The sequence below is a fragment of the Anguilla anguilla genome, chromosome 14 (genome assembly GCF_013347855.1).
Source record: "Anguilla anguilla isolate fAngAng1 chromosome 14, fAngAng1.pri, whole genome shotgun sequence".
Classification (NCBI taxonomy): domain Eukaryota; kingdom Metazoa; phylum Chordata; class Actinopteri; order Anguilliformes; family Anguillidae; genus Anguilla; species Anguilla anguilla.
In genome coordinates, this window is record NC_049214.1 from 8348142 (window position 1) to 8361735 (window position 13594).

The window sequence follows — 13594 nt, forward strand, 5'->3', positions numbered from 1 at the left end:
TCAGTGAATAAACATTCTTGTTTAACAACTTAATATCGTGTTCATTTCTTCAAAACCACAAATGTATTTATGCGATACCTATTTTTTACTAAACCGATAAATTGGAACAGAAAAGACAACATTTTTGGGTTTTTGGGCCGAAGTAGATTCCACCTTTTAAAAGGTAACTAACAGTTCACGCTGATGGGTCTGTAAAAGAATGCACAGTGCAAGTACTGTATGCAGTCATAACTATGATAGGCATTGTATTCCATAATACATTTTGACATAATGGCGATTCATGAAGAGAGATTACATACTGGTGTGCGAGTAAGGCCGTCGTGTGAATGTGTTCATATTTGTTACAGAATGTACTTGGAAAGGGTGGCACATTTGACATGTCACTGGTAATATTTGAACTGAAATGGGTGCCAGCACAAGCAAATAAGACATATAATACTTTGATCAGTAATCTCCTCTTGTAGCCACCCAAAGTGGATACAAAGAGGATAGCTCAATTTCAGAAGTATATTGATATTCAGCTTTAGTGTATTTTTTTGATTGAGTTTTTGTGTGATGAAGGATATTTACAAGTGCCCAATGACCTGTCAATTCTGAGATGGCTTTGCCCTTTTAATGCACCGTATGACATTTAATGAAGTAACAATGTTTTGAAAAACCCCTTTATTTACTCCTTATGGAGCAAAGCTTCAGAAATTCTGCATGTGAAACTGCAGATGTTCTGACTGCAGTGATCCACAGTGTGGCTGTGATTGTGAAGTCCTGCTGTTCACTGTCAAACCCAGTCCTGGTCTCTGCACTCCTGGCACAGTTCATAGAGTCCTTTCACACAAGCAAAACTGCGTTAATGCAGCCGTCGTTTTCTGGGTTGTTCGTCACTTGTGCGTATTTACCTGCAACAGAAAACAAAACTTGATATAGTTTAACTTCAGAAAAGGGCCTTGCTAATTGAGGATGACAGTCATAATGTGAAACATATGAAATTGCTTTAATAAAATGTTTATTTTGAATATGCATTTTTTCAGGTGTCATTTTTGTCCAGTCGCTACTAATTATTTCCCATTTTATTCTTTAATTTTGTAACTGATCAAGTCACCAGATTCTGCGGGCTGAAATCACTTTTGAGTCCCTACAGTGCCATGAAAATGTATTTGCTCCCTTCCTGATTTCCTCCATTATTGCATATTTGTCACACTGAATGGTTTCAGACCTTCAGACAAAATCTACCAGTTATTAAAGGTGCCAGCTACTTTTTCACATGGGTGTTAACTTTTTTCCATTCAATAAATGAAATTTTAAAATTGTGTTTTGTTTACTCAGGTTCCCTTTCTCTATTATTATTACATTTTATCTAAAGGTCTGAAACCATTCAGCGAGACAAATATACAACAGAGGAAATCAGAAAGGCAAATACTATTTCACGGCACTGCACAATCAGCAGCAGCTTGTCCCTCTGGGACTGAATTTGGTGGCTCTGTTGATTACACAGTCTTAGAAATGCAAGGAAGAGAAGGAAATGCACGTGACAGCCGCAGATGAAGGAACTCACCCCAGATGACTTTGCCACCCTGTGTGACCAGGCCCAGCTCGCTGACGTTGACCTCCAGCACCGTGCCCTTTGTGATCACGCCCAGGGTGGTGTAGAGCGGGGAGGACGGGTTCTTCTTCACCCCCAGGATGGGCAGGCAGAATGTAGCCTTCAGCTCCGGGTGGGTCACGTGAGCCTTCTTGAAACGCAAACCCTGCGAAGGACGTAGACGTCAGTCATTTTGGAATCGCAAACATGCGCTGTCCAGATAAGTCAAGTACTCTCTCAAAATAAACGCTTTACTATGTTAAAAGTAGGGATGGTGATTTTCAATTATTTTACAGATCGAGTGATTGCATTACGTGCTCCATTCAAAATCGATGCCTAGCACGGAGAAGAATTTTTTGAACATCTTGGCTGAGCAGCATCACTCAGTGTATAGAAAATAAAGCATAACGCACATCAGTACCCAGGTTTTCCATCATAAGCCTTAATGCTTATACTGTTGTGTCAAACACAGTCTAGGTGAAATATGATACAAAGAATTTTATTCTGAACTCACAAATGTTGTGCGCCCACAAAACCAATATACAACAGCTCAGCCGACTACTGATTGGCTGGGATGTGTGCACTATTTTCCCATATACGCCCAGCTATGAAGTAACGCTTGCAAAAGTTAAATCACTGTCCTAAATGAATGCGAATGAGTCTGGCGCTGCTGTCTTACCATGGGTCTGATGAATCTTTCGTATTTGGGTGGCTTGCGAGTGAATCCTTCGCCAACGAAGCAGACCTTGGTAACCATCCTCTTCCAGGCCTTCTTCTGCCGTTTCCCCGTGCGGATGACTTTGAGGACCTCCGTCTCCCCCTGCGCTCGAACCTTGGGCAGCGGGACTTCCCATTTACCCTGCGGAAGAAAAACAACCTTGTTTTACTCTTCTTCTGCAATATGTCTTTTTTTCTTTTCTCCCCCAGTTTGGAGTCTTTCTGCAGAGTACACATTAGCATGAGCCTCCTCCAAAGCAGATGCAAGCCAGTCAGCATTTCTCTTCATTTTATATCCATCAGCTGAGCTGCGCAGTTACTGTACTGGAGGGCTGCCTCATGTATGCAGATGGTGCAAGCAGACTGCAACTCCTACTCGACCATAGAACTACTGCACAATGAGGTAGGGAGTGAACCCTCCATCCACGGCAATGCTGAGGCCAATGATGTGGAGGTCAATGAGTGTCCAACCACAGCCAGCAATGCTACGGTTCAGAATAGCACACAGAATAGCACACCATTAGATGGACTCAGGAGATGACATATTGGTCACTATCGGGTACTCACAGCTTTCTCCTTCCTCTTCTGTTTGATCATGTTAGAGAGGACTTTGGCCCGGGACTGGCCCTCACGGTCCAGCAGATAGGCGGGCACTGCACCCTGTGGGGTCTTCTCATCGTTCTTCTGCTTCGTCTTCCTCTGCTCATGCATTTTAATGCTACGTTAAGACAAAGAGGTACAGTGGTGAAATTCGACATTTCAAATAATTAGCAGTAAGTTAATACATATACCTACTAATCTACTGAAGAATGAGAGTTAAAGTTCTGTCATACACAATTTTCAATGCAGTCTCAAGGGTGAGACTCCAGTAGGAAACAGAAAGCCATCCTCAAACATTTATTCCACCATTTTTTGGCCAAATAATATATAGTGCTTTAAAAGTCACAGTACCCTAAATAGTATGTAATACAACATGACATTGACTGATTTTGGCACTAGCTGGCCTGAAATAAGATTAAACACATACAATCATATTGCAGGGAACAATATCGATCTCAGCGAAGATCTCTCGCATGGGAGATGGTAGATAATTTGCAGAAGCAAGTACTTACGTCTTCTTCATCTGGATCTTCTCGGAGTGTCTCTGTTTATGGTAGAGTTTGGCCTTCAATCCGATCATCTTCCTAGCCTTGTGTGAGCGCTCGTGAGCCTCTCGACTCTCCTTCTTCCTCTTTCTCTCATGGTGGTCCAGGCGATAACCGTGCCGTTTGCGGTGCAACTCAATGTGTTCGTTCTGAGGCTGCGAGTGAAAAGTGGGATCAAAGCTTAAGATCACGTCTGTCTCGTCTAGTAACGCCAACAAGCAATTTCATTCATACACGCGTCGTCACAAACTATTTCTCAAGAAGGTACCAAGCAAGAAGACTACACTTGGAAATTATCTAGAGAGCAAAAACAATTAACTACTAACAACAATATAACGAACTCAACAGGTAATGTTGATCTAGTCGTGATGCACACGCCCCCTGAGGATTCTCTGAAGAAGCAATCTCGAGTTCACAAAATCTTTATTGCTAATAACATAAACAGCTAATGTTAGCTAGCTATGTCAAACAATACGACCGCCCGCTCCAGGCTCATGCAAGTATCATTCCACGCCTAATAATCATGTAAAGTTAATCAGCTAGTAAGCAAATATCCATTATTACCTAATACAACTTGCAAGCTAGGTTAACTTTGGCATGCTAGTTAGCTAGCAACGGCAGATCAGCAATCTCTCGGCCACGTGCTTGTTTGTTTTAATTTGCAACAGCGCGTGGATTCTGTCGTATTACTCTTACCATGGTTCTTTTTGTAGTTCAAGTGTTCCAGTAATAAAATGTAATCAGCAGAGTGATGATCGTTTCACGTTAGACTTGTTTTTCGGTCTTTAACTTGGGGCCTGGGTTGCTTGATCTTGTTTTCCCCAGCCTGCTTCTTGAAAGGAAGTACAACAACGAAAATCATCCGGTTAACTCTGTGACACAGGAAGAAACGTCATCAACAAAATACTTGCGTTATGATCTCTATCACCTGGGGTCTGATTGAGCTATATTACAAGTGTAGTCACTTAAACGCGATCATTTAACTACAATAAATCTATAATGGAACAATAAATAAATTATGTAATTGTATCAAATTATTCGCTCTATGATTATTCTGCCCTATGTCAGAAACCAGAACTGCAAAGCAAGGACCTCCGTTTCCAGAGGATCTATTATGACGTTACACCTGATAGTTGAACGTGACATTTAAACATTCGGTAAATGTGGATCTGCAGTAGCCGCAGTCTTCCATCATTTCATGTCCTAATTTACAGTTAAAATAAACACATTTCGAATCGGATGTTAAAAGTTAGAAACAGCCTTTTTACGAATTCATTAGTGTGAAAATGACGTCATCAGTGTATGAAGTATTTTGCTCCGTCGGGGGGAAAACTAAAAGAAATCAAGGAAATTAGCCAGTTTTCATACATAGGTTAGTGGCAAGGTTCTTACGTTACCTTTCTAACTTTCTTATACAGCGAATCATGTTAAAACCGCGTTTTTGTAAAGAATAGTCAGCCAGGTATATTTTAAAGGTTATTTTGACAGTGAGCTATAAGTAATTATTAGACAAGAAGTTGGAATAGAAAGTAGCGATGTTGCCTAGATTGCCATTGGAGAAGACCTTGGGGTGTTTCAATAGCCTTGTCGGGGTAAGACTGAACATTAGATAAATCTGCATAATATTCTCAGATCTATTTGCGTGGGATTTGGTTAGAAATAACATTCGTTCTGTTCAATATCTTTCCAGTGTACACAGTGTTTGAAGAATGGAGCTGAAACTTGGTGCAGGTGGAAATTACAGTGGAAAAGGAACTACGGGTTTCTACCAGGTGCACAATCTGTGTGAAGTGAAATGACATAAACCATGAGTGAGATATCTTCAGCTAAGTGCTAAGTTTTTTTCTATGTCTTATAGATGATGTCAAATCAGTACGGTCAGTGGTCAATCCAGATATATCTAGGTAAGTACTTGTAACATAGATATGATGCTTCTTTATGAATACAAGGCTCTGTACAGAATGGTGGTTTTCATTGTCCTATTCTTTTTTGGTTTAAGAATATTTTTGAATACTGTTTGATATCACGCAGTAATGTATGTTATCATAAATTGGCTTATGAACAATGCAAGTTGTATAATGTTGTAATATCAATATCACTGCTAAACTACAGGTAACCATGAGACACCACTGGAATATTTGTGGCTTAAACAATGCAATTGTGTGATTGTCAGCATACTATGCATGTAAAAACAACAACAAAAAAAAAACATATATATATATATTCTCAGATTATTCCATATATATCAAGAATTGATGGTGATTTTTTTGTAGTACCATGTTTTTGAATTTTGGCTTTGTGTTATAGAATTCGTAACATTGGCATCATGGCCCACATAGATGCTGGAAAGACGACCACTACTGAGAGAATGCTGTATTACTCTGGATATACTCGTGCATTGGGGGGTGAGGCTGTCATTGCTTTTATTGTCCGTCTCATACCTCAGGAAAGTGACGTTCAGACCGGGAAGGACCAGAATATTTTGATTTTCATTCCACATAAATCTCTACAGAACTGAACCCAGAATCTGTAAGTGTAGTTTAAGGGAGGAGTCACACTAAATTCTGGTATATTTCAAGGTGCCATGTATGTTTATAAGATGCATAAGTGCATACTCCTGTTGCACTGCCCCTAGAGCAATGTGCCATCTAGATCAACGGGTAAAATAATGTATTATATTTTATTATCCCGTACAAATGATTCATCAAATAATCCAGATAATGTAGTGCTTCTCAATATACACCTTTCATTCCAAAATGATCCTTTCAAACCTGTCTGATAGTCTGAAGTATTTGCATGTTCCTGCAGATGTTGATGATGGGGACACAGTAACAGACTTCATGGTGCAGGAGAGAGAGAGGGGAATCACAATACAATCGGCTGCTGTAACTTTTGATTGGAAGGAGCACAGAATTAACCTCATAGACACTCCAGGTATGGGCCAAATTTCTAATTTTCTGTAGGTTTTCATAGTATTCTAGTTTCAGTGTTTGGTCCAGGCAGTTTGTCTTTGCGATTAAGACTATTTTAGATATTTATATTAGTTTCTGTAAAGCACATGTTGGATTGATCTGAAGCCTATTTTGTGCATTAAATCACACATCCTAAAGCTGGCAGATCATCAGTAATTACCTGAAATATCCTTCATCACGCACAAAATTGGCTGAAACAGTCGAAAACGTACACTAAAACTGAAATACTATCTATTGAAAACTCCAAAACGTTGACTATTAGGCCATCACATTATTGTTCATTATAATAATGATTTAGCTATATAACATTGCCAATCTACTGTTAGTTTCATGCTTTCATGGCTCAGTAGAAATAGTGCTGCCGTCAAGTGGTCACTATTGGGAGTTTCAGTTTAATACAAGTCGGACAGCAGATCAACTGTTACATAACTGCCCACTCTTAATGTTTACAACATATAAAGTATCCAAAAGTATAGTGTTTTTCTGGACTCTGTACCCTTGGGAATAGTCAAGTAATTGTTTTGAGAATAAGTGCTCTTATATGATGGAAAAGTATACATGTTTCAAATGATAAACGAGGAACGTATTCTGTTGACTCAACAAAGAATTTTTGCCCACTGGTGGGGATTTGAGGCCCTGCAGTTTTTAGCAGAGTGAACAGTGCGATGGGGGGTATGGTATTTCCTGTGTTCCTGTGAGGTGCTTTGTTTCCAGGGCATGTGGACTTCACCGTGGAAGTGGAGCGGGCCTTACGTGTTCTGGATGGGGCTGTGGCAGTTTTTGATGCTTCAGCTGGTGTGGAGGTATGCCTGGTTTTGTCTAAATGTTTAAATCATATTTCAGACTTTCGCAATTACTTCACCAGGGTAGTTGTTTGGCCTTCATGTTCAGAAACGCATAAAAAAACATATTTAGTATTTGCTCTACATTTCCAATTAATCTAAGACGAAAGTAAACGTAGTGTAGTGTAAAGAACTGACACCCCAGATTTACTCGATTTTCCCTCATAGCTTTCCAGGTAGATGCTTCTCATTCCACAGATATCCAACAAGCTGAAATGTAGGTTTTGTCACTGCCACTTAGGTGCAGTTATTAGAGTGCTCCTTGTGAATAATGACTGTTTTTTTCTCTCTCTCTCTGTGTTTGTGTGTGTGTGTGCGCGCGTGTGCCTGTGTGTTTGTGTGTGTGTGTGAGTGTGTGTGCACGCATGTGCGTGTTTGTGTGTGTTTGTGTGCGTTTGTGTGTGTATGTGTGTGTGTGTGTGTGTGTGCGTGCGCACGTGTGTGTGTTTTTGTGCGTTTGTGTGTGTGTGTGTGTGTAACGTTGTGGTTCTGTGGGTGGCAGGCTCAGACTCTGACAGTCTGGCGACAGGCTGACAGGCATTGCGTGCCTCGTGTCTGCTTCCTGAACAAGATGGACAAACCTGGAGCCAGGTAGGACAGCTTGTAGGTTAAACCTTGGGATCTCTTCCATTAGTAAAACTGATTACAAAGTGATCTGCTGTGATAAACCTGTGGTTTAATTTCAATGAACTGTTTTTAACATTGTCCCATAGCTTACATTATTCCATTGAGAGCATAAAGAAGAAACTGAAAGCAAATCCAGTCCTTCTGCAGGTAAATATCCTTACAAACATGTCATAGCCTTACTGTGACAGCCTAATGCTCTTCTCTGCATTTTGGGCACATGAAAAGTGCTTCATAAATCAAACAAAGCATTTCTGTTGTTAAGACCTGTTTCATAAATGCTTTAATACAAGAATATGAGATGACTTCTGCAGATTCCCATTGGCAGCGGTAAAGGCTTCACGGGATTGGTCGATTTGATCACCAAAGAGCAAGTGGTATGGAATGTGAAGTCCTCCAGCGAAGACGGTCGAGTGTTCCAGAAGATTCCCCTCAGCTCCTCTGATAATGCTGAACTCTTGAGCCAGGCTAAAGAGGCCCGGAGTAGCCTGATAGAACAGGTACACAATACAAAGTCACAAAGCTGGTGGTCATTTTGACAATTATTTTTATATTATATCTCATAATTATACTTATTATCACTTAACCATGACATTACGAGTCTTGTGGCATCAATTCTAGTTTAGATGTTTCTCATATTAAAGTTTGTCACTGTTTATCCAAAATTTGTATGCTTTCCTGCTCCTTAATGCTGGCACAAGGAAAGGTGACTCGTACCTCTATTCTCCGTGCTTTGGACTGTGAACTGTGCATTACATTGAGGGCGTTTTATTATAATGAAACTAAGATGGATCCATGTTTATTTTAGTGTGGATTTATAAGATTCCTCGCCCCTGATCTAGGTTGGTGTAACAGGGTGATAAAAGTTTGATTTAAGTTTTGGTCGCATGGATGTGTTAACAGGTTGCTGATCTGGATGATGAATTTGCAGAACTGCTGCTGGGAGAGTTCAGTGAGAATTTTGATGCCGTCCCATCTGAGAAGGTGAGCACGGTGGCGTCAGACATTTCCGGATGTGCTAACTGGACTTTACCTCAGTTATGAAAATGATTGTCTTGCACATTTTCATGTTCAGAGTCACAAGAGGAAGGGGACAGGCAGTTAATTACGCCTTAGTTGACCAGAAAAAGTTCATGGTGAACGTGACTCAGCAGAGGGTCAGTCCCATGGTCAGGAAGCCACAGGCCACAAATGTCTTGTGTTACATTGTTACACTGTGTTCAGCTGAAAGACAGAATGTAGCATGTGGTGTGTTCTCTATGTTCAGCTGAAGGACCGAATGTAGCAGGCAGTGTGTCCTCTCTGTGTTCAGGTGAAGGACAGAATGTAGCAGGCAGTGTGTTCTCTCTGTGTTCAGGTGAAGGACAGAATGTAGCAGGCAGTGTGTTCTCTCTGTGTTCAGCTGAAGGACAGAATGTAGCAGGCGGTGTGTTCACTCTGTGTTCAGCTGAAGGACAGAACGTAGCAGGCGGTGTGTTCTCTCTGTGTTCAGCTGAAGGACAGAATGTAGCGGGCGGTGTGTTCTCTCTGTGTTCAGCTGAAGGACAGAACGTAGCAGGCGGTGTGTTCTCTCTGTGTTCAGCTGCGGGCGGCGGTGCGCAGGGTGACTCTGGCCCGGAAAGGCGTTCCTGTGCTCTGTGGGAGCGCTCTGAAGAACAAAGGGGTGCAGCCCTTGCTGGACGCCGTCACCACCTACCTGCCCGCGCCTAACGAACGCCACCTCGACCTGGTGTGAGTCGACTGCAGGTCGCTCAGCAACACCGTGTGCCATGTATACATAGTGTGTATAGGTTATTCTGCATCACATATTCCCTTAGCTGATGGCCTTATCCAGAGCTACGTACACAGCTTTCAAATCCACACAAAAGTAGATCCCCTCCTGGGATTTGAACCTGCAACCATGAAAGTTCTACACTATGGTGCCACCTTGATACTAGCTCTCACCTTTTCTGTGCTTTGTCTCGTACAGGCGATGGTACAAGGATGACCTGTGTGCCCTGGCGTTCAAAGTCCTCCACGACAAACAGCGGGGGCCCCTGGTGTTCGTCCGGATCTACTCGGGGACCATGAAGCCCCAGTCTGCCGTCCACAACATCAACAGGAACGCCACGTACGTGAGCTACGCCGCTGAGAAACATGCTAACGGCTTAGCACCCCCGTCTCAAGGCTGCGCTCTTCTCGCCCTGCGTTTCCGGGCCCCTGTAGGGAGAGGATGAGCCGCCTGCTGATGCCCTTCGCTGACCAGCACGTGGAGATTCCCTCTCTGACCGCGGGCAACATCGCCCTCACCGTGGGCCTGAAACAGGTAGGCCTGTCTGTGCGTCCTCTCTGCTAGAGCAGGGCTGCCCAACCCTGTTCCTGGAGGCCTACCAACATGTAGCCTTTCATTTCAACCCCTGGATGGCATACCTGATTCTACCAATTAGCAGCTCGATGAGATGCCCATTGTTAACGCTGGAGTGAAAACCTACCTGACGGTAGATCTCCAGGGACAGGGTTGAGCAGCACTGTGCTAGAGTGTAGCATAGCCCTTACAGTAGGCCTAAACACATAGGCCTTTCTCTATCAGTGGCCAATGTTACCCATGCAATGGGCCTGGACTGTTAGGCTTCCCCCCATCTCCCTGCTCCCCTTGCTCAAACTGGGCCTTCATGTGAACTCTGTCCCAGACGGTGACGGGCGACACCATCGTCTCCTCCAAGGCGTCCGCCGCGGCCGCGGAGCGCCGGGCCCTGAAGGAGGGGGAGGGGGGAAGGGGCGCGCAGAAGGGGCCAGGCAGTCTGGTCCTGGCTGGAGTGGAGGTCCCCGAACCCGTGTTCTTCTGCACCGTTGAGCCCCCCTCCATGGCCAAGCAAACAGGTGGGGACCCCTCTAAGTTCTGTAGCGGTGCTCAGTATCAACAGGACATCCAGCAGTGAAGGTCTTTTCAGTTTAATAGGTGTATTGAGAAGGACATAAATGAGCAAGTGAGAGGTTGGGTGGTCTGGGTAAAATAATCTTCTCCTCTGTACTGTAAAGACTTGGAGCACGCTCTGAAGTGTCTGCAGAGGGAGGACCCCAGCTTGAAAGTAAGAACAGACCCAGACTCAGGACAGGTGAGGATCTTGCAGCATCCACCCACAATCTCTGCTGTACTTACTCATTTACCACAGGCAAACTTTGAATGTCTAAGTGTCTAATCGTGATAGGGTCCTAAGTTAGAAGGTGCAAGTTCATACACGATTTAATTTGACATTTTACTGCTGTTTGATTTAAAAAGTGCAGATTGGTGTTAATGTAGACAGTATGGTTGTTGTGGTTATGTAAATGCATTTCAGTTGTAGAACAGTGAATGCTGGAGAAAAGGTATAACTATGCTGACTATCGTTACAGTAGAGTATGGTTACAAGGGAAGGCGTGAATGTGTTTAAATATTTTTCCCAGACTATTCTTTGTGGAATGGGGGAACTCCACATTGAGATCATTCACGATCGAATCCGGAGAGAGTACGGCATCGAGACTCACCTGGGCCCTCTGCAGGTGGCCTACAGGGAGACCATCCTCCAGCCGGCGTCTACCACAGGTGTGTGTACCTTACCGCGCATGTGTACCGCACAGCCTGACTAATGGGGTTCGTCTGTAGAGTCAGTGCTCTAACCCACCCGGGGGGGGGGGTCTGTGCAGACACACTGGACCGGACTTTAGGGGACAGGAGGCACGTGGTGACGGTGGGGCTGTCCGTGAGGCCCTGGGAGGAAACCACTTCCAGCACTTCCTGTGACCTCACCTACAAGGAGAAGGTGGAGCTTCCTCCGGATGTCAAAATGGCGGTGGAGAACGGGGTACAGAGCTCATATCTCCAAGGTAACACGGTTCACAGTTGACCTAAGCATCACCTGCATTTCATTTGTAATATTGCACAAAAAAACAGCCCATACCGGACTTCATGCTTCTTTGTGGCATACCTCGTTGTGTTCAACAGTGTTCCAAAGGTATGTAACAATACATAAATACTTCATATGTGTCTTGGAACACACAATATTTTTTTATAAGCACTTCTGTCTAGTATTCACATATGACAGGAAAGTAGCATACTGGATATGACAGATCAGACTGCTGCAGGAACAGTAACCCCCCCCCCCCTCCACTCCACTCCACCAGGACCGCTGCTGGGCTACCCAATGCAGGGAGTGAGCACCACCGTGGAGTCTGTGAGAATCCAGCCTGGCACATCCATGGCCATGGTGTCTGCGTGTGTGTCCCGCTGCATGCTCAAGGTAAAACCAGCTCCGGCACTGCTGGTGTCATTACCCCTGCGCTCTGGTGTGTGGACAAGATACGAGCAATGTTTATGAATGTAAATTGTATTTGAAGACTAATGAGTTTTGAAGTAATTTTACTTCTAAGTACAATAAAAATTTATTGATAATAAAATCACAACAAATTCAGCCAGTGTGTGGGGTGTGCTGTGTACAGTATATTGCCTGTGAGGGTGTGCTGTGTATAGTATAGTACCAGTGAGGGTGTGCTGTGTACAGTATATTGCCTGTGAGGGTGTGCGCTGTACAGTGTAATGCCAGTGAGGGTGTTTTGTGTTCAGTATAGTATGTGCTCTCTGGCCCGTAGGTGTTAAGGCAGGCAGGCGGGCAGCTCCTGGAGCCCCTGATGAGTCTGGAGATCACCTTGGAGGACGGGCACCTGAGCTCCGTGCTGGGGGATCTGGCACAGAGACGCGGCGCCATCCACGACATCCAGAGTCGCCATGACAACAAGGTGGTGCTGGCCTCCGTGCCACTGGCCGAAATGATGGTGGGTGCAATAATACCAGCCTGTGTGGCTAACAGTGCTCTACCCACAGCTACACAGCCCTGCTCCTGCAAAGCCATACTCTCCATGCACTAAACACTTTCACTGGAGTTACTCATCAACAGCACAATAGTGGTGTTGGATCATAAAAGCTCTTTGTATATTTACAAGGGTTCATAAATCAAAGACTTTAGGGCGTTGCATTTGTACTACGCTAAAACATGTTTTGTTTCCCAACACAGGGCTACTCCACTGTCCTACGCACTTTGACCTCAGGGAATGCCACCTTCTCCCTGCAGCTGTCCAGCTACCAGGCCATGAGCCCCCAGGACCAGAGTGTCCTCCTGAACAAAATGGCAGGACTGGTATGACAGCCCTGAGCTCAACATTCGGTGATGCCATGACTACAGGAACTGGTGAAGCGTGATCCTCTGTGTGGATCCCTTTCACCTGACTCGAGAGGGATGATTCCAGAAAACGTACCTCTCAATGAAGACGCGCTTTACAAACATGCTAATCGGCTTCAGCATGTTTGCGAGTAAAAGCTTTAGATAAGTGCATATTTAAGGTCTTAAATGTGCATAAACCTGAAGTAAAATACACAATCTCATTCTTACAGTGAATCTTAGGACCTTACAGTGACTCTGACCCTCCAGTTTTACCTGTGTAAACACAATGAGTAGATCATTCAAATCTAAATTGTGTTTGGTTGGAGCAATACTTTAATGTGCTGCATCATATATGGTTTCCATTTTGTCAAGTGCAGAACATTGATTGTAATAGTGGACTGACTGCCACCTTCCATGTTGCTGTCCTCACTTCCAAGCTATAAACATACCATCAACCTGAACTGTTTAAAAGGGTTGCACCAGTGAATAGTATCAACACACAAATAAAGAAAAGATATACAGAATATACATTCCACTCCAGGAG

General features: G+C 43.8%; 2 protein-coding genes across 4 annotated transcripts; one reads left to right on the forward strand and one right to left on the reverse strand.

The window, feature by feature from the left end:
- Nucleotides 1–587: 587 nt before the first annotated feature.
- On the reverse strand, nucleotides 588–4304 carry nsa2 (NSA2 ribosome biogenesis homolog (S. cerevisiae)). The gene is made up of 6 exons (XM_035389759.1): nucleotides 4135–4304; nucleotides 3406–3593; nucleotides 2861–3011; nucleotides 2256–2435; nucleotides 1550–1742; nucleotides 588–893 (listed from the first exon to the last, which is right to left on the reverse strand). The coding sequence occupies exons 1-6, from the start codon at nucleotides 4135–4137 to the stop codon at nucleotides 826–828; spliced, it is 783 nt and encodes a 260-aa protein (XP_035245650.1). The 5' UTR covers nucleotides 4138–4304; the 3' UTR covers nucleotides 588–825.
- Nucleotides 4305–4547: 243 nt separating this feature from the next.
- On the forward strand, nucleotides 4548–13578 carry gfm2 (GTP dependent ribosome recycling factor mitochondrial 2). Of its 3 annotated transcripts, none has more exons than XM_035389753.1 (20): nucleotides 4548–5030; nucleotides 5129–5210; nucleotides 5297–5342; nucleotides 5746–5843; nucleotides 6247–6372; nucleotides 7125–7213; nucleotides 7755–7843; nucleotides 7966–8026; nucleotides 8191–8376; nucleotides 8780–8860; nucleotides 9459–9607; nucleotides 9846–9986; nucleotides 10082–10181; nucleotides 10546–10735; nucleotides 10895–10971; nucleotides 11300–11438; nucleotides 11540–11719; nucleotides 12017–12132; nucleotides 12482–12664; nucleotides 12904–13578. In XM_035389753.1, exons 1-20 carry the CDS (start codon nucleotides 4974–4976, stop codon nucleotides 13030–13032), a joined length of 2319 nt encoding a protein of 772 aa, XP_035245644.1. In that variant the 5' UTR covers nucleotides 4548–4973; the 3' UTR covers nucleotides 13033–13578. The 3 variants fall into 3 exon arrangements, with proteins under 3 accessions (XP_035245644.1, XP_035245645.1, XP_035245647.1); XM_035389754.1 differs by having other exon boundaries at nucleotides 4548–4810; XM_035389756.1 differs by lacking the exons at nucleotides 4548–5030; nucleotides 5129–5210; nucleotides 5297–5342; nucleotides 5746–5843 and adding an exon at nucleotides 5863–5967.
- Nucleotides 13579–13594: the final 16 nt, after the last annotated feature.

Bases quoted from the DNA above. Each gene is read 5' to 3' on its own strand.
- nsa2 (XM_035389759.1), bottom strand. The intron at 3,012-3,405 runs GTAAGTACTTGC...GTCTTAACGTAG, and splicing joins AAGATCCAGATGAAGAAGAC to CATTAAAATGCATGAGCAGA. The intron at 894-1,549 runs GTGAGTTCCTTC...TTTCTGTTGCAG, and splicing joins GGGTGGCAAAGTCATCTGGG to GTAAATACGCACAAGTGACG.
- gfm2 (XM_035389753.1), top strand. From the start codon at position 4,974: ATGTTGCCTAGATTGCCATTGGAGAAGACCTTGGGGTGTTTCAATAGC. The intron at 7,844-7,965 runs GTAGGACAGCTT...ATTGTCCCATAG, and splicing joins ATGGACAAACCTGGAGCCAG to CTTACATTATTCCATTGAGA. The intron at 12,133-12,481 runs GTAAAACCAGCT...TCTGGCCCGTAG, and splicing joins TGTCCCGCTGCATGCTCAAG to GTGTTAAGGCAGGCAGGCGG.